Source organism: Arachis hypogaea, chromosome 12 (assembly GCF_003086295.3).
Source record: "Arachis hypogaea cultivar Tifrunner chromosome 12, arahy.Tifrunner.gnm2.J5K5, whole genome shotgun sequence".
NCBI lineage: Eukaryota > Viridiplantae > Streptophyta > Magnoliopsida > Fabales > Fabaceae > Arachis > Arachis hypogaea.
Window position 1 is genome coordinate 115,822,708 of NC_092047.1, and position 24,522 is coordinate 115,847,229.

Below are 24,522 nucleotides of genomic sequence, written 5' to 3' on the forward strand. Positions count from 1 at the left end.
CTAACTTAGAGTGAACTTGACAAATTTCTAGGAATAGTTTTCATTATGGCTTTATGCAATAAAAATGGATGTTATTAAATTTGTTTGGGATGAAATTGGGTTGGAATTATTCTTTACTTTTTTTAAGTAAAAAATATTTATATGAATAAACATAATTGATCAAAAAACATGAAAAAAATAATTTAAAATATAAATTCATTTTTTAAACCGAAAATATACAAATTTGTTTCTTAATCAATTTAAAAAAAAATGGATAATCAAAATATAGTATATAATATATTGTAAAAAATTTGAAGATGCTGCCTGATCAAAGAAAAAAGGTAAAGTTACTCAGCTCATATGTATATTTAGATTTACATGTATGTATCTTAATATGTTTTGGATTGGTGTTTTGTATTTTTTGGGGAGAAATTTAGTGGATGTTGAAAGGTAGGAGATGATATGTGTGGTGACTTGTGAATGTATCTATTACCTATGTATGAATTTATACTCTTTTGGTGATTGAAATTTTGTTCTGTTACTGTTTTAGTTGTGTGCTGGATATGGGGCTTGCGCGTGGTTAATAAATAATAATTGGTCTTGCAAATGTTTATGCTTCCTTGTCATATGCTAAATACTTTAGTTGGTTTATGAATCTACTTGTGTGTCTTTCACTTATCTATTATATTTCACTCAGTAAATCACTATTACCTGAAACCATTTTCTTTCCGGTATACACCAGCTATAGACATATGGAGCATTGTATGCATTTTCGCAGAACTTTTGACTGGAAAGCCTCTTTTCCCTAGGAAGAATGTTGTCCATCAATTGGATCTCATGACTGATCTTCTTGAAACACCATCTCTTGAAGCCATTGCCACTATAAGGTTTTTGTTTATTTGTGGCAATTTTTTTTATTTGTCGAGGTTTATAACCCCCTCCAAATAGTTTGTAGAAATTTCTAAAACCCCAAAAAATTTAAGGTGCTTTTGCGGAGGTTTTTAAAAACCTCCGCAATCTATTTAGTGGAGAATTTTATGTATGTTTAGTAGAGGTTTTATATTAAACTTTTGTGGGGGGTTTTAAATCACTTTTGTAGCAGTTGAAAACCCCCACAAATTGATTTTTTAATTTAATAAAAATGAACTATTTTGTGAGATTTTCAAACCTCCACAAATCCTATAATTATTTATTTCTTTTTAATTTAAAAACATTCTTAATCTCATTTCATTTACATACTCTGAAATTAAAAATTTATTTTTTAATATCAAAATTTAATAAATATAAATGCCATGGAGTATAGCATTGAAAAGTGTTCCTCCTGAATTTTCATTAATAATTGGTCCTTATTGATATAAATCAATAAAGCCTTGATTCTTCGACTGAAGAATCAAATCTAGAGGGAAAAATAAATAAATAACCATCAGAACCAAAAACCAAAACCAAAATCAAAATTAATGTGGGATAATACACATTTACACAAAACAAACAACAGTGTACAGTGTTACAAATTTACAATTTTTGCTCAACACATGGATTACTGATTTTACAATATGGTTCAAAAGTGATGTATTACTTCACCTATTTTCCAGCAACTTGAAGGCTGTCTCAACCAGTGAGTGAATTGTTAGATTGTGCCTGTTCAATCCAACAGTACCAGAGAAAACATTGAAGCTTTCAAGCTCTGATGTGATTTCTAATACACCTTCCAGCACCTTCTCCATTCCCATATGCTTGAAGGTATCTATGTTTTCTGCTTTGTCTTTCATCATCCAAATCGCAAACTCTATGGCAAACCTCCTTATCCTCAGCACCTTTGTTGCCGGATACTTGTGCTTCTTGAGAATATGTACTAGTATACTTGCCAGTTCAACTTCAATGATTCCGGCTTCTTGAAATACATAGCTTGATTCCTGAGAGGACATGAATGTGAAAACATTTGCTGCTAATCCAACCATGACTTCTTGTAGCTTGTTTTCTTCTGATTTGATTGCCAGAAGTATCTGCATAATTTAGCAATTTGTTAAAATTCAATCTACATAGAAACATAATATGAAGTTCACATTCTGATAACACAAGATCATAATGATGAGAGTAAAACTTACTGTTGGTGCTGCGCCCATAACAACCTTTAGCTGGTTGAAGCATTTTGATCCGCTAAAGTAGAGATAACATTAAATTGGGTGCAAAATATCAATAATATACAAAGCAGAGATGACCAAAATCAAAGGAAGATATCATTTTGAATCAAGAATGGAAAAAAGATGTCACTAAAGTAGAGATAACACTCACATCTGACATTATGCCCAACCCAAGAATCTATAAATTCAGTCATGTCAAACCAAGTTCTTAGACATTCAGAATCTATAAATTGTATCAACCACAACTTTCGTTGACTTATTTTATATTTTCTAATATTTACTGTTATGTTCCAAGACAATTAACAACTAAGTTCTTACACTGGAGGCATGTATCCAAATGTTCCCACAAGACGAGTATGAAGTGATAAAAAGCTTCCAACTTCCCTAAGTTTAGTTAGCCCAAAATTTGCAACCTGGTGAATTTCCAAAACCTTATTAGACAGTTTTAATATTAGTCTCATCAGAAAAAAGAAAACAAAAATTGGAAAATAATGATTATTACCAAGAATATTACAATAAACTAACCTTTTCACGGAAGTACTTATATATTAATATGTTAGCAGGTTTCACATCACGGTGGATATAAACAGGAACAGTGTGAGATAAAGAACTAAATGGTTAAAATGGTAGTTAGGCACAAGTATCAATAGAGCTGAAGTGCCAGAGAAAGCTATTAGGATCCTCCATTATACCTTGCATATACATAATATACAATAATGCAAAAAATTTCATAATTGATTTTGATAACATACATGTGCTAAACTATAGATATGAATATGTTATTACCAATTCAGATGAAATCTCCATAAGATAATTAACTCTTCCTAATATCCTGCAAAATGAAACCATCCAGAATTAAAGGCTGATGATTAAGTTTGGTACATAACATTCTTAAAAAAATCATATTATAGAAGCTTACTCATCAAGAGATATATGATATCTTTAATTTCAACTTTGCTAAACACTCCAAAAGCTGCAGATTATAGCCTTGGATTTATATACAAAAATCTTTGCTTGTTATTATTCCTATATGGAACTCACTGTTATGAAAACTTGTGAGAGTTACACTGTGATGCTCACGGGTTTCTGCTATGTGAATTTTGGTTAGAACAGAACACAACAATAGAAGAACATTTTATAATTTAGAGCTACCTTTCATGCTGACATATTAATACCTTCATGGCTCCACCACCTCTTTGTTGTTTTGTGGACTTTTTGTGTTGATCTTCACCAACTAGCATTGAAATTTTCATCAAAGGGTTTGCAAAATCATATATAGATAGGACCACTAATCTTGTAGCATTATTAGTATTATTATTATTATATTTATTATGTATATGTATGTGGTCCCTTGCCACGTCTCATCAATTTTATTCGTTTGCCAAATGCCTAACTACCATTTTTACTATCTTTAACTATCAATAAAATTATGCAGATAAGCTACTAATGGTCAAAGATAATTTATTTTTCCTTTTAATTCTGGAAGATTATATAACATTATTAAAGATATAATTGGCTTGCTTTTACTTGGCCTCTCAATTCTGCAAAATAGACTGCTGCAAATCTACCCTGACCAATTTTGTTATCAGAGCTGAAGTTATTTGTAGCCTCGGCTAGTTCTTGATAAGAGAATTCCATCGATTTTGCCGCCATAATTGCTGGAAGGCCAGAAGCACTAGCAGCTGTGGATCCTAAAGTTTCATATTCACCACTGCTAGATGCTTTACAAGGATAAGGAAAAAAGAAACAAAAAGTGTTATTATTATGAATTCATGATCACAACATAATTAATTCATTGAACATTTTAACATTGTGTCATAGTTAATATAACTTAATCAAATAGAAAGAAACAAATAGTAGATTAAGAAGCCTAGAATTTCAATAAAATACAGTTACCATCTTGGGTTGAACTTGATATAAAATCTTCTGTTGGCAATTTAATTTTTTCTTTTTCCTTCTTCTGGAAATATCTAACACAAGCACAAATTAATAATGGCAGAACCCCACTTGTTCAAGCTATAGATATTCCAACAGCAACACCTTTAGCTAGACCTGTTTATATAAAAAAAATTAATAATTTAAGCTCGGTGGCAATGATTTCTTGTGTTATAGTCATCAATATAGACAACTTTCTTTGAAGTTCAGAGAGCTAGAACTGTTTTGCAAGAAAAAAAAAAAAGAAAAATGAGAGTTAAAAAGGATAGAAACCAAACATGAAGCCACAAAAGTAAACCTAGGATTCTTCTCTTATTGTTGCTACTTGCTAGTTGCTAGTTGCTACCCTCAATCAAATTCACACCTTCCTCAGAAACTAATAATTCAGTTACACAAATTGTAAAGAAGATCAAATGAGTTCATATGACCAATTCACCAAAATAATATTTTGACATAAATCAGTGAAAGCACCAGATACATCCTTGACTATTTCATTTCAGCATTCTGGAATCTTTAGAATGGTACCCTAAAGTAAGTACTCTTTTCAAGAATTAATATGGTTTCCCATGAGGTAATTATCAAAGATGAAAATTATGATTTCCTGTTTTCTCTTCTATCCCTTTTCTTCTAAGGACACGGAGTCCGGGAGAAGGAGATTTAAATTGAAATAAAACAGAGATTATGTACAAGGCCAAGTAAGTAAGGGCATGCAAGAAAGGAGCACAATTGAATATACCTCATCAACAGAATGAATGTTTCGCTGGTCAGCAGTATACATCAGAACATCCTGTTAAAAGATAAAAAAGGATAAAATAAATTAAAAAGCGAAACATTTCCTCTTACATTGAATCATTTCAATAATGAAATTTTGAGAAATCACTCTCCTTATTTAGCAGTAGAAACCATTTGACCAGAAAAGAAAAACACAAGTGGTAGTAGTGAAAGAGTATAAACTCACTCCAGCCATTGGCATAATTGACATTGGCTGGCCATCCCGGAAACGAAAGAGTCCACCATTGAAATCCTTGCCATAATTATTTAAATAGCACACCACCTTTGATGAACCAAAATTGTCAACAACAGTATTAAATAAAATTCAATAAAAGAGAGGAGTAATGGAAAGTGGAATCCTGACTGCAAAGTGCCGCTGTTTGAGGTAGGGTCTGTTATCATCACTATGACGCCCAATGCTTGCACCTCTGCTCCAGCTGTTTGATGATTCATAAATACAATAAGGTAAAGATTGTAAAAGAAGTAACAACCAACAAGCAATTGATGGTTCTTAAGATAGAGTAGTAACCTGATTAGAGCAGTGAATAACAAAGAGCTCGTATTAATTAGAACTCCATAACTTAGTGATGAATTAGTGTTGATGAATTAATACAAACATGTCACACAGAAAAATAAATCATTATTCGAAAATTCATTGATACATGCCACCAGAAATCAGTATCACAATCCCAATAGGTTACAGAGAAAACAGGGTTGATAACCACAGCAGTTCCGGTGCAGAAAACTTCATCAGCTTCTAACAATTCTTCCACTGGAACACCACGCTCCTCTACCTACAAATTATTCATAGACCAAAGTTTCCAATTAATTCTTGATTTCAATACTAATTGAAGGAAACAACAATGTAATAAATCACCTGATAACCCACTCATTCAATGCTTTATAAGCCTACAGCAAACAACATTAGACCCTTACTAGAAGCAGTGATACTCCACAATCCATATAAACAGATTTTAAGTCATGATTTAATCCAAAGAACATGTTTTGCCACAAGTCACAACCAGTATGTGGTAGTGCACAATGAACTCTAACTCAAATCTAATCTGAATACATGTATTCCATTCTTGAATTCTTTCTAATCCAAATAGACACTGACTAACATTTCATGCAACTAGTTCTAGCACACACTTGATTATAAAAATCTGTTAAGTATACTACCATTCAACACAAATCTGTTATAAATACTTTAGTTCCATTCAAATCTTCACTCAAACTAAACATATGAAGTTGAAAAACATTGCATGAGTTACCAATTTCTACCCCATTTGCATCTATTCTCTCTATGAAAAATAAATGGAAACAGATAACACATGATTAACTATATCCAAGAAACAGATAACACACACTTTGATTAACTATATCCAGAAAATAAAATAAGACACAAGCATATCACTTGTTCTTCAAAGAAGCAAGACAATTTCTTAGTACACCACAATACACAACTCTGATATCTGAAATAAAAGAACTCACCTGCAAGATTCTACCTCTACTTAATCTCAATAAAATAACTTTGTTGTTAACTTTGAAATCAAGGCTGCTAAATTCCCTTACCCAGATTTTAGAACAATCTCAAGTTATTTTAGCCCATTTTTTTAATTTTTTAATAAAAAACTGCCTATTTAAATAAAAAATAAAAAATAAAAATAAATGGACTAGTTTATCTAGCTCAGTGAATTTCTTTTAAATGGACTAAGCTTTCATTTTAGAGACGCACATACTTGATATATAATTAGTCAAGTAGGCCTAAATGGACCATACCAACTTGTTTGATAGCTATAAGCAACTCTAACATTGAGAAGTAATACTTACACTATTTTTTGTTATATCTTAACCTATTGACTTTTTTATTTAGAAAATAGTATACAATTATTTTTTATTTTTTCAATTATAGTTTTTTTTATATTGAAAAGTTGGAAGTGTATAAAAAGGAGTATTATTATTGCAAGTAACACAACTTGTCTAATATTAAGAAATATACAGAGTTTATTTAGAGAAGAAACCAAAATAATCAGGAAATTAAATACCTGCAAAACTTTAAAGATAGACTAGATATCCAGAGTAGCCAGCAGTAAAAGAAAGTCAAGTCTAATAACTATATATTTAAGCATAACAGCATTGCAAGTCTAATAACTATATATTTAGCCAAGTAAAACACTGCACCTGAATCCCGAGGGCCCATTTTCTCTCAACAGGGATCTGTGGTCTCATTCCTACTTGATAGTCCATATAACCTGGAAAGTGCCCAGCAACCGGAGAAGAAACTTCACTGGAATGATTACGATTGAAACCAGCATCCTAAACAGTTACATTATAAAACCAAAAATAAGCTTTTCACAATATCCTATTTGAAAAGAGAAAACAAAGAAATCTAATACCAAGAACAGAAAATCTACAACTCCAGCACAAAATCCATAAGACAATCAAGGACAACACTGAATAACTATCAAGGACAATCTATAACTTTCTTAGTAACAATCATCTGAATAACTATCAAGGACAACATCATGTACATCATCAAGAGACTTCTGAGCAATCTCCATGCACTTCTCAAACAAGTCTTTATATAGATAACAAAAATCAATACATTCAAATAAAGCATCACTACCTTTATGTAGATATTCTACCTCTCGAGAGTTATAAGCTGATATAGTTAGGTGAGTGTAGTAATTAAATACCACTTTGCAACAAAAAACCAGCAACTTCAGCTAATTACTTTCCACTAAGATTACTAGGAACGTAGAACTATATATAATATTAGCTGTTAAATAAGGAGTTTTGGTGAAATGCACAATAGGATAATACTATTCATTCATATTCATTAGTCAATATCATGTCTTAATCCTTAAACTATTAACTAAAACACAAAATAGAGCCTCCTTAATCTTTTTTACTATTAAGGAGGCAACACAAAACAGAAGCATAACAAAATAAAAAGAGCAAGCTGATGCATTAAAGGCTGTGATGCATTAAAGGAAAGTAATCAGGATTTTAAATATATATATGCCTTTGCCTCAGTCTCTTTCATGTTAAAAGCCTTAGTCAGCTCCAAAATATCTCTAAATCAGACTGATTAAGCATGAAAATGGCAAGTATCAATAGATTATAAACCATGGCAGTTTGTCAAAACATTGAATATCAAAAAGGAAATGGAATTTACAAGTTATAATGCAGTCAGGACATAAAATAAAATAAAAAAAATCAACATAAAACTTAATTAGTAATGATGTCTTGGCATAATTAGAAATCAACCATATATCTTGGCAGCTTCCACGATGATTCTGGGCAGCTCCAGTGATGGTGGAAGACCTTCAGCAGCAGCCAAACAGAAACGTTGGTTCCCACCTCAGTAATGACAGTTACAGTAGCACAAAGAATCCGAACTCAACAAACTGAAGGGCAGAAACAGCTCAGGGCAGTGGACGTTGAATATGATTAGGACGGCAACAAGGCAGTAGCAACTCACCCCCGCTAGTGGCTCCAATCGCAGCAACTACAAATCGACGGCAGCAGCGGCTTGAACGGCAGCGGCGACGGAAGCTCAGTGACAGTCGTGGCTCCAGCGACAAGCCCTTGTAGCGGTGGCGACAGATCGACGGCTCAGGGTGAGGGAAGCTCGACGGCGCCCAGCGACACGAGCACGACAGCGGCTCCTCGCAGCTTCGTGGGTGGTGACGGCGACGAGCCTGGTTTCGACGGCAGCGATCGTGGTTAGCTCCTCTCGAATCTGTCTCTCTCTCTCTCTCTCTCATGTGCGACACGACGGCGGCATTCGACGGCAGGGAGGACGACTTTCCGCAGCTCTGAAGGTGGCAATAGCTGCAGCGGCGCTGCGGTGGTGACGGCTGGGCAGGCCTTTCCTCTCTTCTCTTCTTCTCCCGGTCCTTCTTCTCTCTACAGTGGCTGCTTTTGTTTGTTACGTTGAAGGAGGGTGAGGTTGCGGCTGTTAGGGTTAGGAATCGGGGAAATTAGGATTTTCTGAGTTAGTTTGGGGATTTTGGGTTAGAAATTAGGGATGTTATAGTGAGTGGTGATGGCGCAGAGTCTTCTCTGGGTTGGGGGTGGCGTGAAGAAGGGAAAAGCTAAGCTGGGGTTTTACACTTTTATGTTTTCATTTTATTTGGCTAAGTGTTTGTATGTGTATTATTTGCCGAAAATTGAAAAAAAAAAAATATTAAGTGTTGGACATTTGATCTGAGATACATTAGATAGCACTTTTAAAGTGTACCTGAAATCTGACAAATAGGTTATTTTTTAAAAGTGTACTTTTTAGTGTAAAAAGTGAACCCATAGCTTTTAAGATAAGGCTATACTTTATAAGTGACATTTATAATATCTAAGGCTACAATTTTCAAGTGATGCCACAAATGTATTTTCTATTCTCCTACGAAAAAGAAACACGGAAGAAAGCGTAACCTATTCCTATATTACGCTTTTCAAATGTAGCCTAAAAAAAATGTGGTTAAATGGATATTTTTTTTTGTAGTGTTCTCCCTCTTCTTCCTCTTCTAATTTTTTTGGTCTAAGTTTTTTTTTGGAGTTAAATTTGTTTGGGTTTAATCAGAGTAGGTTAGGCACTGGCTATTGGTTTAGAAAATTGGGCTTAGAAATTTAAACTAGTTTTAATTAATGGAGGTTTTATATTTTGCCATAAATAAAATATGTTATGGAGGTTTTTCAAAACTTCCACAAAAAAATCTCCATAAACAAGCAGAAATCTTGTAGTGTGCTAGGATCTGTTCTTCAGTTTCCCTTCCTCTTTGCAGTCTTGTGTGTTTTAGTTTTTACTCAATGCAACCTTGGTTGCATATTAATAGGTAAGGAATGAGAAAGCTCGGAGATACTTGAGCAGCATACCCAAGAAGAAGCCAGTTCCTTTCTCCCAGAAGTTTCCTAATGCAAACCCCCTTGCTCTTCGTTTGTTAGATAGAATGTTGGCCCTTGAGCCTAAAGATTGGCCTTCTGCTGAAGAGGTTGAATTCTGAATTTTCATCCGTCTTTGGTTCAGTTTCTTTGGTAATCTTTTATTAACTTGGTATCTTGTGTATGATATTGTTAGGCGTTAGCGGCTCCATATTTTAAAGGCTTGGCCAAGGTTGAGAGAAAACCTTCTGCCAGCCAGTTACAAAGATGGAATTTGAGTTTGAGAGACGCAGGATAACAAAGGAAGATGTAGAAGAACTTATATATTGTGAGATTCTAGAGTACCATCCAAAGATGTTAAAAAAATTTCTAGAGGAAGCAGAGCCAACAGGTTTCATGTATCCTAGATATTGTTGTCTATGGCTGTAGCCAAACTCTTGTTTCATCCTTATTCGTTGCATTTCTTTAACCACTCAATACAATTTTTTATAATTGGCTATTCCCTAAATATCTCTATGTAACAGTTTGAATTATTAACCATAAGCCATGCCATATTTGCTGGCTTTTTCTTAGTATTTAATTCCCCATGCAAGTGGACTTTGAAAGTAGAAGTTCTTTTGTAAATAATTAAGGCTGAATGAGTATTTACGGTTGATAAATCTTTTTTTCTGTTACTTTACTCGATTGTATGTTTATTCAAACGTAATAACCAAAGTTACTTTACTCCATAGTTTGATTATACAGTCTCTTCTAGTTTAGGTGTCATTGATGATATATTAATGAAGCCTTTTTGGCTGAGTGTTTTGGTTTGCTCCTATAGAGAATCCCTTGGAATTGAAAAAAGGCAAACAACTAGAAAGAAAGTATCCAAACTTGGGAATCTATCATTACAAAAAAGAATTTTGGTGGTTGATGCTAATGCAGTGAACAGAAAAGTTGCAGAAGGTGTTTTACAGAAATATAGGGCAACAGTTACTTGTGTCGAGGGTGGTAGGGCTGCTCTACAGATGCTGAAGAAGGTTGATAGCTTCTCAAGATGAATTACTAAAGAACTTGCAGAGATGGATGATCTGCATCTGCAGTCTTCTCTTGGTATTTCATGAAGCATAGGTCAGTGTGGGCATGTAATAGATGATACATCATTGAACCTGTCCTTATTCCAAGACGCAGCCCTTTAAAAGATTGAAGTAAAACATACTCTATAGAATGAGCAAAGAAGATAAATTCATTTTTGTTTATAGAACCAAGGGAAATGTCATCCTGTAAATTTTCTCGTTTAGACCTTTTTAGTACTTGGCTACATTCTTTCATGCAATTTTTCCCAATAACAAGATGGGAGGGAGGCATCGTTTTATTCTCCAATTGACAGCTTTTTTGCCATTATAATTGAAGATCAAGTTTTGTAAGATATAACCGTGGATCTTGTAGTATAATTCACCCATGGAAGTAACATGCTCCTTTTTAAATATTATATTTTATCCAAAATTATTTAAAAAATTAAATGGATTGCTTACATAAATGTCAACAGAAATTAAATACTCAGGTAGTTATTAGCTATCAAATAAGTATCGATCGTTCTTCATTGCCATTATCGCTGAAACTGGCGACATCTCACCCCAAAAAGATAAATCTACATCTCATAATTTTTTGTTGATAAATAATTCACAAATGAATCCTCTAAAGTGACATGATATATGTATAATAATTAATAAGAGAATTTATATTTCCTAAATACATCCGTATTTTTGCTTGTTGCCCTCAGATGTTGAGATCAAGAGTGAGTAAAGATTTTCCAAAACCTTTACACTTCAAAATTACAAACCACCACTTTATTATACAACCAATTCCTCTCTATTACACTATTAATAAAATGTCGAGCTAACAAAAGTTAAACTGAACAGGTGCAAATGCCTCTTTAATAATGTAAATCTAGGGCAATGAAATAGCACAATGTCCTAAATTGACATTTATTCACATTATAACAGTAACAGTTAAGTTATTAAGGTATTAAATTTTACAATTCTGATCTACAATACAAGCATCCTGAAAACAAGGAGGCTAGATCATCCAACAAGAACTTAAGAGGGGAAAATAATTCAGAATAAGAAGGAAGAGCAGATCAAATCCACCTGACAATATCCAACATTAGAATCGCATAAAGAATAAACAACAAGAACACGTCTAAGAGCAGCATGTCCCTCGAGAGTGTCCAACCATGGATGGCCAGGAAAAGTCTGTGGCAGATCCTGTACACATGCATGAAGAATTATTAGAGAAAGGGAGATAGAATCAGCAATTTTAACATGCATAAATTAAAAATTCCAATTGTTCTGAACTAATATCAATTACAATAACCATTTGAATGGTCGCATTAAACACCCTAACTTCCCTTTAGACCTTTACAAAATGTAAGACCCTACGCAAAGCTGATACATATTATTCAAACTGTACTGAATATCACACAAATTCCCCTCTTTTCCTGCTCAGCATATACTCACAGCTGCATTTTGAAAGAGTTCTGGAAACTGCTTGATTGGATTATACTTACTTTGTATGTTCTAATTACAATAGAGTTTGTATCATTTTTCTACTCATATTTATCTATATAGCTAGGAACATTATCTTTATCTATAAAATTGATATATATGCATAATAAAGAAATAATTAATAGTCTACTCTCAGTTTCCAAAATATCAGAATATCCATGAAAGTGCAATTTTAATGTACACAATATTAACCTGCTGATAAGAAAGCGGGAGTGTATCACTGCTCCACTCAAAAGAAATAGCCAGGAATAATAAGGTGTAAATCTTGCACCTGAGATGAACATTGAACAAGAAAAACAAATTACCATACAATGAAAAATATTGGGCTGTGCCAAACTCCCAATTCAAATGACCTTTATTGCCAAAGAACGATAATATTATTATTAACCATCTTGAGATGTTTTACTAGATATTCTCAAAACATCATGACAACTGTCTTTACAACTATAGATGCTACTGCTAGAAAGGAACTTCAGGAAGTCAGTAAAAACTAAAAATACATAACTAATAAACTAACATGTCTGCTACGAAATTCCATGACAAATATTTACTTCAATGAGAAGGAGTCATTGCAAAATCAAGACAAGATCTCTAGCCTGCAGGAACATTTAAAAAAAAGGCCTTGATAATCTAATGCCAACAGTTACCAGGAAGCAAACATTGGATACCAGAAAAGTTGTATATAGTAAGTAAAAGAGAACAATACCTGTTCATTATAGAGCTAACAAACGGTAATGTTAAATTGGTACTGAGAAGTGGCAGTTGAATCTGAATTGGCTAAATCAAACAGCTCCTCAAATCAACAAGAGAGAGTTTGCTATATGAGTTTTCACCGGTGATCAAATTGTTATGAAATATGTGTATTGTGACATTCCTGAAAATGAGGGCATATTAGAGAAAGGCACTTGTCTAAATTAGTGAACAGTACCAAGGAAAAAAACCACTAACACAGGACAGATGAACATAAAATCGCACAATAATCTTTCACTTACTTTTTACCCCAGAATATTAACATGGTAATAAATTTCAAGAAACCTAAGGTAAACTAATGGATCTTGTTGCTTAATTAGGCCATTATTTTATTATGATTCATGCATTACATACTTCCTTCTTCTATTGTTACTTAACCGAGTCAACCAAGTGCAAAACTATTTTTGTGAAATAAGAAAATTTGTACATATTATAAGTGCACTGATATCACCAACTACCTTGTGACAGGAAGTCATCCCTGTAAAGAATATATGTAAGCATAAAAATATAACAGAAAGAAAGGTGAGCCTGGCGGGAGGAAGTGAAAAATAAGATCGTCCCACTGGTTCAACTGAAAATTAATTATAAACTAAATTCAGGGTAGTTCTTTGAAGATGTAGATGTCATGCAGCATTCAGAACATCGGATATTTAACAATATGGACACTTTGAGGTTTATAGCTTATTCATTAAAATCACCAATTCAACCTTGAAAAGCTAGTTCCGTTAACTATGCAATTATCATTGGATCTAATTAGAATCATAGTGCATGTTTGTCTTGGCATTGAAAAAGTAGCCCAGTTAATGAATTGAAGCATGCAAACCAAGTCTCAATTCATTTCAAATATGCTCAATAAAATTGAGCTGAGCTATGTCCCAACTCCCAAAGCCCAAACATGATTTTAGCCTCAACTTGTGTTAGTAACGTAATATAGTTTGTGTTTAAAGTAATGAGCTAATGATACATCCTCTAAGTCATACTAATCCAAATTGCAACTGGTATAATAACAAGTTTGAAAAAAGCACCGAGGAAACTATCCCTTTTCTCAAAAAGCACTAAAACCAGATATTAGAAGTTTTATTATATATGCAAATAAAAGTATAGAAATAATTATATTTTTGTAAAATTTTAAGAAAAATACTTCCTAAACAATTTAAATGAGCATCGCCATGCATAATAAACATGCCTAGATGGAGGCAACAGGAATATATTTTTGTAAAATTTGTTCACAAAAGACTTCCCAAATAATCAAAATCTGCATTTCAATTAGCTACATCTTCCGTATACTATGACAAATGCTACTGGCATGCTTGTTATGAGCTGTAAGTGAGTGAAAGACCAGTTGATACAGTGAAAGTGTGAATCGAAGCAAATTTCTAGTTTGTAACAAAATCAAGTACTATCCAACCTAAAAGTCAAATCACTGACAATTGTTGAACTAATCACAAACTAGGAAGACCTAAATATAACTGGACAATTCAAAGAAGGAATGAACAACTGATCTATTATAAAAAATTATCAATTAAGTTACCTAGCTTGTTCTGGGCAATGAACTGGCATCTCTCTCCCCACTTTACCCAAACCTAGAAGCATTCAATTTATTTTACATGAACAAAGTGTTGGATTAACAACTAAATAAACAATGATATTGATGGAATCATCAAAGAAACCACACCTTTAAGAAAATAGATAATGAGATATATGGAAAGATACATATATGAATGGTTCATGCAACAGATGAATTTGAGCAACATAAGACATAGCATACTAAGATATCTAGGACCTAAGAGGTAAACTATAAATTTAACCATGAAAACCAATCCTTTAATTTCATTGTTATAAATTATCTTTGCAATTAAAAAGGCAAATTCAGCCTGTGCATCTGCTTTCCACCAACTTTAAAAAGGGAGATATCCATACAAGTTCTCAGTGAGCATGAAACAATAATGACATGTATCCTAGGAATTACATCAAATAAATAAGTAAGTTTTGACTTTAACGGAATTACTTTGTTACCTTGATTTCTGACTGAATAAATTAAATTTTTGGCAAAAAAAAAAGAGAAATAATGCATTATAAAAGAAACCTTAATTTAAAACAGTATATTTCATCTCCAAGGAAATTTTTATTTCTTTCATTGTGGTTCATACAGGACAGTTTCATCAATCAGTTAATATCTTATCTGATTCATATAAGAATTTATTGAGCTGACAACAAGCAAAACCTGTGTTTATAAAATGACCGGGTCATATTCCAATGACAGTCAAGAAATCAGATATCAAAGTATTAAAAAAAAAAAAAAACAGGACCTGCTTGAACAGATGCACTTACAGTGTAGTTCAAAAAAATATGCACTTTGGAATACTTTTCAATAGAATTGCTAAAATAAGAACATAGACAATAATTAACAACTGATAAATGCTAAAATAAGAACATAGACAATAATTACGAAAGAGTTTTGTATCATTTTTCTACTCATATTTATCTATATAACTAGGAACATTATCTTTATCTATAAAATTGATATATATGCATAATAAAGAAATAATTAATAGTCTACTCTCATAGTTTCCAAAATATCAGAATATCCATGAAAGTGCAATTTTAATGTACACAATATTAACCTGCTGATAAGAAAGCGGGCGTGTATCACTGCTCCACTCAAAAGAAATAGTCAGGAATAATAAGGTGTAAATCTTGCACCTGAGATGAACATTGAACAAGAAAAACAAAGATCCGAATGACTGGGATTTCTTCAATCCCAACCCAGCCACGTGCATGTCCACACACATAAGATCATCTCAAAATACAAGGAGAAGGAAAATTTGGAAAAGACAGAACAGGGGAAGCGACGATGCAGGGACTCACCAACGGACTACGGTCTACGACGACTCGGCGACGGCGAGGTCCCGAAACCAGAAGACGACGAGCGACGGCGACCCGACGAGTTGCTTCTGTGGCCGGCGACGAGGATCCCAGGGAAGGCCGCGACACGTGGAGACGCCGGCGAGCGTGACTGAGACGAGATTCGAGTGAGACTGAAAGAGACTGTGGTGGGCTAGTGTGAGAGAGAAGAGAGAGTTTCAGAATTGAGAGACAGACGTTCTTTGAGAGAGATGTAAGAAAATCCAGGGAAGATGAAGAACACTAAACAATACTTCAGAATTTTTTTTGTTCTTTAGATTTTTTTTTTTTTGTGTATGAATGAACATCAGAAATTAGAGTTTATGGAAGAGTACAAGCATCATTGACTGTACATGAATAATCAATCAGATGTTATTTTATTTTTAAATTATTTAAATTTATAAATATAAGTTAGTTTAATTTTAATATTTGATTAATTTAAAGAGATACATTTTATCCAACATTACAAAAAGATATTTATGTCTTTTTATAGAATTAAATAAAAAAATGTTTTTTATTTGTATTTAATTAAAAAGATATTATAGTAAAAATGATAATATAATATATATTTTTAAACAAAAAATTAAATGTTGATGTAGAAAATAAATTTTATATTTCTAATTATTATTTGTTTATATTTTAAACGTATCGGTACGTATAAATTTATTATCATATTAAAACAGCTTAGGAATATTTTTGAATTACAACGTATGTTCCTTCCCTCTACTCTAAATAGTTTTTGGAATCCCCCATCTATTGGTATTTTTAAGATTAATTGTGATGCTAGTTATTTTGGTTTGGGTGATAGTGTTGGTTTTGCTTGTGTTATTAGAGATTGTAATGGGAGCTGGCAAAGGGGGTGTTTGGGAATGATTGAGAGTAATAGTATTCTTTAAGGAGAATTGTTTGGCTTGGGATGTGGGTCAACGAGATGTTATTTGTGAGACGGATTGTGTGGAAGCATTTAATCTTGTTACTCAAGATGGTTTTGGGTTTATTGATCCATTGGTGCTCAAAATAAGATATATCATGCATTGGAATTGGCGTGTTGACTTTCGTTTGATTATGAGAGATGCAAACACGGTGGCAGATACTATGGCAAAGACGGCGATGAAGTTACAACTTTCGCATGTGGAGCTTCTTTCACCTTGGGAGGAATTTAAGAGTAGTCTTAAACAGGACTGCCCCTCTATTTAAGCAGTTCCTTGTTTTTTTTTGTTTTGTTTTTCTTTGTTTAATTTATTTCAGTCACCAAAAAAATATTAAAACAAACATTTTCTGACAATAAGTAAAATAGGTGTTGGACACATTTTTTACATATCTATAATATTATAATACACTTTAAATATCAATCTTAAATCAAAACATCATCTTTATCCTCATATTAAAAATAATTTTTGAGCAAAGGCTAATAACTCGGTTTTAAAAATCTATCTACTTAATATACTAAAATTGGGTTTTCCCCCAACTACTAAAGGTGACGTGTCGATCTCTCATGCCTCCGTTTTCCCTCCAAAACGAATAAATTTTTTTTTCTATTCTAAATTATTTTATTGTAATTATATTATAATTAATACTAAATGAATAATATATAATTATACTAATTTAGCAACATATCTTTATTATAATTATATCAAATCAATATTTAATGCACTATAAAACTACTTATCAATTATCAATTAAAAATACTTTTAATAATTTTAATGATAATAATAATATTAATAATAGTAATAATAATAATAATAAATCTTTGTTATCCAATTCACGTATATCAAATAATTTTTTTAAATTATTTTATAAAAAATATCCTTAATATAATTATTTTGTATTTAATATTTAATAAATAATATATAATTATATTAATTTAGAAACATATTTTCATTATAATTGTATCAAATCAAAATTTAATGTACTATTAAACTACTTATCAATTATCAATTAAAAATATTTTTATTCATTTTAATGATAATAATAATATCAATAATAGTAATACTAATAATAAAAGATCTTTGTTACCCGTGATATGATGAAATTAATATATAATTATACTAATTTAAGAATATATATTCATTATAATTGTATCAAATCAATATTTAATGCATTGTTAAAAAATTATCTTAATAATAGGTAATTTACATATTTATTTTTGTTTTACTAAAATTTATATATAGTGTTTTCCTGTGGTACATGAATCTAAATTTGTGAGTGAATTCATAATTTTATATTTAGTATTTTTTTTACTACTTCATAGAATAAGAATGTATTCTTCGTTTTTTATTGAAGTTGATCCTTTTAAGGTACAATTTATAATTTTTTATAATATTTTTCATATACTCATTCTATTATATTATTCTTTTGATAATTTTTAATTTGTTGTTACTCTAAGTTATTCTTATCGTCTAATGTTCCAGTTCGATTGTCTTTTGCCACAATCATTTACAATGCATCACATCCATGAAATACCTCATCGAGTTGTCTTCACTGATTCGGGTTCCAACTACATGGATGTAAGCGTTCAAAGAAGAGGCAATAGTCTCTACTTTATCGAATGATGGTTGGATCTACTCACCTATTATGACCAACCTAATGGAATGTGATTAAAGTTAGATTTCTTAGGAGGAGCTCGATTTTTGATTGAGGAATAGCATCTACGGAACTTTATAGGGCAAGTTCAAGTTCCATTCCCTCCATGCTTTTTATGTTTGCCTGAAAATCTTCGAAGTGGAGCACATAATGAAATTGAATTCCCTTAGTTTCAGTTCAGTTTTGCTAAATTCGTGACAAATTCAGATATGCAGTTTCAACGATTGGTAATTGTTACGGTGGGTAACCGGAGATTGATGGGCTGGATGGAGTTGGTTGGCCCAAATGTGTGAAGGAGGAGGATTCCGAAAGGATCTGCAACTCGGGAGGCTCCGTCCGACTTGTTTGTGTGAGGAGATGGGGGTGGTACCTGCAAAGACACTCCGATGCCTAAGTCAGCAAGGGTGTAAGCAGGTCTAGAGAGTATTGGGCTTAGAGATACCTGAGGGGTGTCAATGTATTTATAGTGGTGAACCAATAACCACCGTTGGAGTAGTGCCATATTTTTAAGGTGTTAACCGTCCCATTATCTTAGGGAGGTTAAGATATGGCTCGTGGAAGTGGTTAGAGAGATTCTAGGGGTAGTTACTCATTTAAATGAGTGTTTATCCGCCAGCTAATCTCGTGCCCAACTTCTTTAGAACAGGTCGTGGTGAGTACCGACTTCATAGGATGAAGATTGGTACTGGTGAGACCCAACCCTTTGGATTAGGTCCTTTGCTTGATCCTGGGCCTTTATTATTGGGCCAGGGTATGAACAGTGCCCCTACTCGTGCCCAATTTTTTCAAGATTTGGGTTCGAGTATTCTGCTCGGGGTCGTAGCCGACTTGTTGGAGGACCGACGTGATTTTCTGAAACCGATGTGACTTTCCGTGTCCTTTTGGTTCTGACAGTTACGTCTAATCAAGCGTCGTGTCCGTTAGGGATGTGCGTAGGTCTTGGTAACGGTGCATTCTCATTAATGACTGCCCCGCTTTTACCATTATACCCCTTAGCATGTTTATAAATACTTTCCCTCTCTTTCATTTTTTCGTTTCTGCAATTTTTCAAATTTCTTCTTTCTTCGTTCGTGCTGCGTTCTTGTGTTTGGAGACTTCTGCTTCTTCCAACCTTCACTTTTTGGCTAAAGGTTAGCTTTTCTTCTTTCATGACATGCTTTGTGTTTTGCAAGCTTTTATTTTATAGGTAGATAGTTTGGTTTGTAGATTTTGGTTCCGTATCTCCTCCCTTTAGAGACCGTGTTTTTTATTTTCCTTTTCTTTTTCTTTTGTAGGTTTTTGTCACCCTTTATAAGAAAAAGAAATGGCTTCCGTAGATGTTCTTTCTCAATGGGTTGATGTCACGGTCCTAGGGGAGGAACCCTTGGTCGATGCTGAGTTTATTACTCATCTTCGTACTCACCACAGGATTTGTACTTCTGAGGAGGACGAGCCAAAGTATGAGTTGGTAGTCCCGGGTCCAGAAGACCGGGTTTGTCTTGGGAGGGCCAATGAGGCGGCCCTTCATTTTTTCTTTATGTATGAATGTATGATCACCCGTCTGGGTGTTTTTCTTCCTTTTTCGCATTTTGAGATGTCTGTTTTGCACCACTGTCGAGTTGCCCCTACCCAACTTCACCCCAATTCTTGGGGTTTTCTGAAAATTTACCAATTTATTAGTCACGCTTTGGACTTTCCGACCTCTTTGAGGATTTTCTTCTATCTTTTCCACATGACTAAGCCCTTTAGTGGGCTAAATAACAAGCAGCAATGGGTGTCTTTCCGAGCCATACAAGGTCGGAGAATTTTCACCCTTTTTGACGAATCCTTCCACGACTTCAAAAATTATTTTTTCAAAGTGCAAGCTGTAGAGGGTCACCACCCCTTTTTCTTGGATGAGAATTTTTCCCCTCGTTTTCCCCTCTATTGGTTGGAGGCCTCCCCCTGTGAGAAGTACGGTCTGGATGACCTGGATGAGGTGGAGGCGGCCATTGTGGGGTTTTTCCGAGAAGTGTGGGGGAGGGCCCCATACTTGGATACCAGGAAATTCCTCCAGGGATCGCCGAACTTTGTTCGGTCGCAGCTAGGTAGTTTTTATATATGTATATACATTTCTTATTTTCAACTTGTATCTGCTAACTTTGAGGTTTGCCGACTTGTAATTTTTGCTAATTGTTTCTTTTGCAGATATGGCAAGGAAGAATGCTCAAGAATCTTACCAGAGAGTTCAGGAGGCTAAAGCAAAGTCCCGGGCCAGGGCTGGTGGTGCCAGGGCAATCATCTCTCCTCCTCCTCCTCCTCCTCCTCCTCCTCAGAACGTGGGGACTCCCTCTCAGCCCATTGTGATTTCTTCTTCAGCCTTATCTCGGCCGCTCCCCTCCGCCCGACTTCTTTCTGAGCCAAAGACGAAGAAGCGCAAGACTTTAGAGTCTGGCTCTTCTTTTGATGGTGGGGTTAAGGCGGATGCTCTTGCATTCGTCCGAAAGAACATCTATCCTCATATAAGTATGAATGATGTTTCTGTTCAAAACCACCTCACCACTCTGGCTGAGGAGAGTTTTAGGGCGGCAGGTGTTTGTGGCAAGCTTTTGGATATTTTTGAGAAGACTTCTCTCAGCTCTTTGGGGTTAACCTCGAAGGTTGAGGAGCTGGAGGGGAGGCTTCTTTCTTATCAGGAGCATGAGAGGGAGTTGAAGGAGGAGGTCGCCAAGCTGAGGGCGGAGAGAGATAGCCTTCGGGAGAAGGAGAGTAAGTTGCGAGCCCAATGCAACATGGAGGCGAGTTTGAGGAAGACAGCACAGGAGAGTTATCAGAGTTTATTTCAAGATCTTGTGTCTGTGAAGAAGGATTTGCTGAACTCTCGAAATGCGTATGCCGAGTTGGAGGACTCTGTCGCTGATGGTGCCGAGGAGGCTTGGAGGATTTTCAAGGAGCAGGTCGGAGTTATTGTTCCTGACTTGGATCTTTCTCCTTTAGATCCAGACAAGGTCGTCATTGACGGTGCTATTGTGGATCCTCCTGCCCCCGTGATCGTTTCCGAGTCAGAATTTAAGACTCGGGGGCAGAGGATTATTGAGTCCCCTCCTCGTTCCAAGGACGCTTCGAGTTCTTCTGTTGTTCCTCCGATTTCCTCTTCATCTCCCGTGGTTGCCTCTCTTCCTGATCCTGGTGGCGCTCTTCCTGACTCTGGTGGTGGTGATCCGTCTACTCCTCTGCAGAAATAACTTTTTTATGGCTATATGGGGGCTCGGCCTGTGAGTCTCCCCTTTTTTAAACTCTTTGCTTGTTGGTGGTGTTTGGACAATTTCTTTTGGCCTTTTAAGGCCGTAAACAAAATATTTTATAAGTACCCTTTTTAATAAGGGTTTTAACTTAACAAAATAAATACCCTTTTTTGGATAAGGGTTTAAGTTACCTTATGCGTGTATGCTTTTCTGATTTTGATTTTTCGAAGTCTCCTTGATCTTTTTTCTGAAAACCTTTCCCTTTGGCTTGTCTGTTTTTCTGAGCCTTTTTGTTTAAGGACTTTTTTGACAGCCTTTAATCTCTTTTTCTGTTATCCCTTATACTCAACTTTGTTTTATTGAGTTCTTATGACTTAGGTTTTTTTTGCGATTCGTTTTCTTTTGTACTCGATTTTTTCCTTTCGACTTATGAGTCGGGATGTTTCCGAGTTTTTACGATCAACTTCTATAACCTCATTACATCGACTTGTACCTCGTCGTTTTATCCTGACGACCATCTAGGTTGGTTCATGGGATTTTCACGTTTTGTCGAGCTTAAGTCGGCGCGTTTCGTAGGAAGACTTAAAATAGAAAGGAGTTTATAAGAGATATGAAAAAAAGATATTTATTGATTAGGGAGGTACCTTCTTGCTACTAAGGGTTTTTAATAGCCTTTTTTCCCTTAGCCTCTACCATGATGCCTCGTTAAAAACCCTTCTCCAGAAAAAACCCTTTGATTTTGGGAAAAAATCATGAAGTTGGGAAAAGAGTACACCAGGGAGTAGAGTTCGCTTTTAACTGTAGTACCTTTTCATATTACAAGCATGCCACGACCTTGGGAATTCAGTGTCGTTCAGGTCGGTTACTTTATAATAACCTTTTTCCTAAAACTTCATTAACTTTGTATGGTCCTTTCCAATTAGCAGCAAATTTTTCTTCCCTTGATTTGTTGACTCCAATGTCGTTTCTGATTAAGACCAAGTCATTCGGGGCAAATGTTCTTCGAATGACTTTTTGTTGTACCTTGTAGTCATCCTTTGCTTCAATACTGCTTCTCTTATCTGGGCATATTCTCGGACTTCGGGGAGCAAGTCGAGCTCCTCTTTGTGCCCCTGTATGTTTCCGATCTCGTCATGGAGAATTACCCTTGGGCTTTGTTCATTGATTTCTATTGGTATCATTGCTTCTACGCCACAGACTAGTCGGAAGGGCGTTTCTCCAGTGGCGGATTGGGGCGTTGTCCTGTAAGCCCATAGCACTTGGGGGAGCTCTTCAGCCCAAGCTCCTTTTGCTTCTTGTAATCTTTTCTTTAGCCCTGCCAGTATGACTTTGTTGGCTGCCTCGGCTTGCCCATTGGCTTGCGGGTGCTCCACCGAGGTGAACTGGTGTTTGATTTTCATACTGGCTACTAAGCTTCTGAAGGTAGAATCGGTGAATTGGGTTCCATTATCTGTAGTAATGGAATAGGGTATCCCATATCTTGTGATGATATTTTTGTAGAGGAACTTCCGACTTCTTTGAGCGGTGATGGTGGCCAATGGTTCTGCTTCTATCCACTTTGTGAAGTAATCTATTCCCACGATCAGGTATTTGACTTGTCCTGGCGCTTGGGGAAAAGGACCTAACAAATCCATTCCCCATTGTGCAAAGGGCCATGGAGAAGTGATACTAATGAGCTCTTCTGGTGGAGCCACATGGAAATTTGCATGCATCTGACATGGTTGACACTTCTTCACAAATTCTGTGGCATCTTTCTGCAAGGTCGGCCAGTAGAATCCAGCTCGGATTACTTTCCTGGCTAGTGACCTTGCTCCGAGATGGTTTCCGCAGATCCCACTATGCACTTCCTCCAATACCTCGGCAGTTCTTGAGGTCGGTACACACTTTAATAATGGTGTTGATATCCCCCTTCTGTAGAGAATATTTCTTACCAAGGTGTAGTGTTGTGCTTCCCTTCGGATCTTTTTAGCCTCTTTCTCTTCTTTAGGGAGGATGTCGAATTTCATGTATTCGACCAAGGGGTTCATCCATCCGAGGTTTAAACCGATTACCTCAAGTACTTCTTATTTGTCTTCTATTTTTACTACCGAGGGTTCCTGGAGGGTTTCTTGGATCAGGCTTCTGTTGTTCCCTCCTGGCTTGGTACTTGCTAACTTGGATAGGGCGTCCGCTCTGCTGTTCAGATCCCGAGTTATATGTTTAACCTCGGTTTCTGCAAAGCGCCCAAGGTGCTCCAGAGTTTTCTCCAAGTACCTCTTCATATTTGGGTCCTTTGCCAGATACTCTCCGCTTATCTGGGAGGTTACTACTTGTGAGTCGTTGTATATCATCACCTTTGTAGCACCGACTTCTTCTGCCAGCTTTAATCCAACAATCAAGGCTTCATATTCTGCCTGGTTGTTTGAAGCTGGAAATTCAAATTTTAGGAAAACCTCTATCTGGGTTCCTCTTTCATCTACCAATTGTTATTATTGTAAATTCTTTCAGTTTTCGAATTTCTGCGATTACACGGACTATACCTGTTTGCACTAATACCTCGACGATTCCCGCTCGTTAATATATAAAGCCCAATAAGCATATCTTGAGTCTGTACGGAAATAGGATCTCAATATTATGCCTGCGTCGCTTCCTGTTTTGTTGGAGGATCCGTCTACATAGAGTCCCCATGTAGTTGGTTTTTCCTCCTGATCCCCTGCGTATTCTGCAACGAAGTCGGCGAGGCATTGGGCTTTGATCGCCGTCCGAGTTTCATATCTTAAGTCGAACTCGGAGAGCTCTATTGCCCATTGAACCATTCTCCCTGCAACATCCGTCTTTTGGAGGATTTGC

General features: G+C 35.2%; 2 protein-coding genes and 1 long non-coding RNA gene across 11 annotated transcripts; 1 reads left to right on the forward strand and 2 right to left on the reverse strand.

The window, feature by feature from the left end:
• Positions 1-1,427: 1,427 nt before the first annotated feature.
• Positions 1,428-9,341, reverse strand: LOC112728536 (uncharacterized). 6 transcript variants are annotated; one of them, XM_072210219.1, is made up of 13 exons: positions 8,097-9,341; positions 7,008-7,142; positions 5,356-5,620; positions 5,191-5,263; positions 5,014-5,109; positions 4,792-4,842; positions 4,017-4,172; positions 3,296-3,841; positions 3,040-3,206; positions 2,907-2,952; positions 2,439-2,533; positions 2,085-2,136; positions 1,428-1,982 (listed from the first exon to the last, which is right to left on the reverse strand). In XM_072210219.1, the coding sequence occupies exons 10-13, from the start codon at positions 2,925-2,927 to the stop codon at positions 1,557-1,559; spliced, it is 594 nt and encodes a 197-aa protein (XP_072066320.1). In that variant the 5' UTR covers positions 2,928-2,952; positions 3,040-3,206; positions 3,296-3,841; positions 4,017-4,172; positions 4,792-4,842; positions 5,014-5,109; positions 5,191-5,263; positions 5,356-5,620; positions 7,008-7,142; positions 8,097-9,341; the 3' UTR covers positions 1,428-1,556. The 6 variants fall into 6 exon arrangements, with proteins under 6 accessions (XP_072066320.1, XP_072066319.1, XP_072066318.1 ...); XM_072210218.1 differs by having other exon boundaries at positions 3,273-3,841; positions 5,014-5,263; positions 8,097-8,236; positions 8,311-8,993; XM_072210217.1 differs by having other exon boundaries at positions 3,040-3,841; positions 8,097-8,236; positions 8,311-8,962.
• Positions 9,303-10,318, forward strand: LOC140177210 (uncharacterized). The gene is made up of 2 exons (XR_011869029.1): positions 9,303-9,817; positions 9,904-10,318. It is a non-coding gene; the product is annotated as an uncharacterized lncRNA (long non-coding RNA).
• A 1,303-nt stretch (positions 10,319-11,621) lies between these two features.
• On the reverse strand, positions 11,622-16,278 carry LOC140177211 (uncharacterized). Of its 4 annotated transcripts, none has more exons than XM_072210221.1 (6): positions 15,872-16,278; positions 15,628-15,756; positions 14,535-14,586; positions 12,960-13,127; positions 12,446-12,524; positions 11,622-11,953 (listed from the first exon to the last, which is right to left on the reverse strand). In XM_072210221.1, exons 4-6 carry the CDS (start codon positions 12,965-12,967, stop codon positions 11,804-11,806), a joined length of 237 nt encoding a protein of 78 aa, XP_072066322.1. In that variant the 5' UTR covers positions 12,968-13,127; positions 14,535-14,586; positions 15,628-15,756; positions 15,872-16,278; the 3' UTR covers positions 11,622-11,803. The 4 variants fall into 4 exon arrangements, with proteins under 4 accessions (XP_072066322.1, XP_072066323.1, XP_072066321.1 ...); XM_072210222.1 differs by having other exon boundaries at positions 15,628-15,655; positions 15,872-16,258; XM_072210220.1 differs by lacking the exon at positions 15,628-15,756.
• Between the last annotated feature and the right edge of the window lie 8,244 nt (positions 16,279-24,522).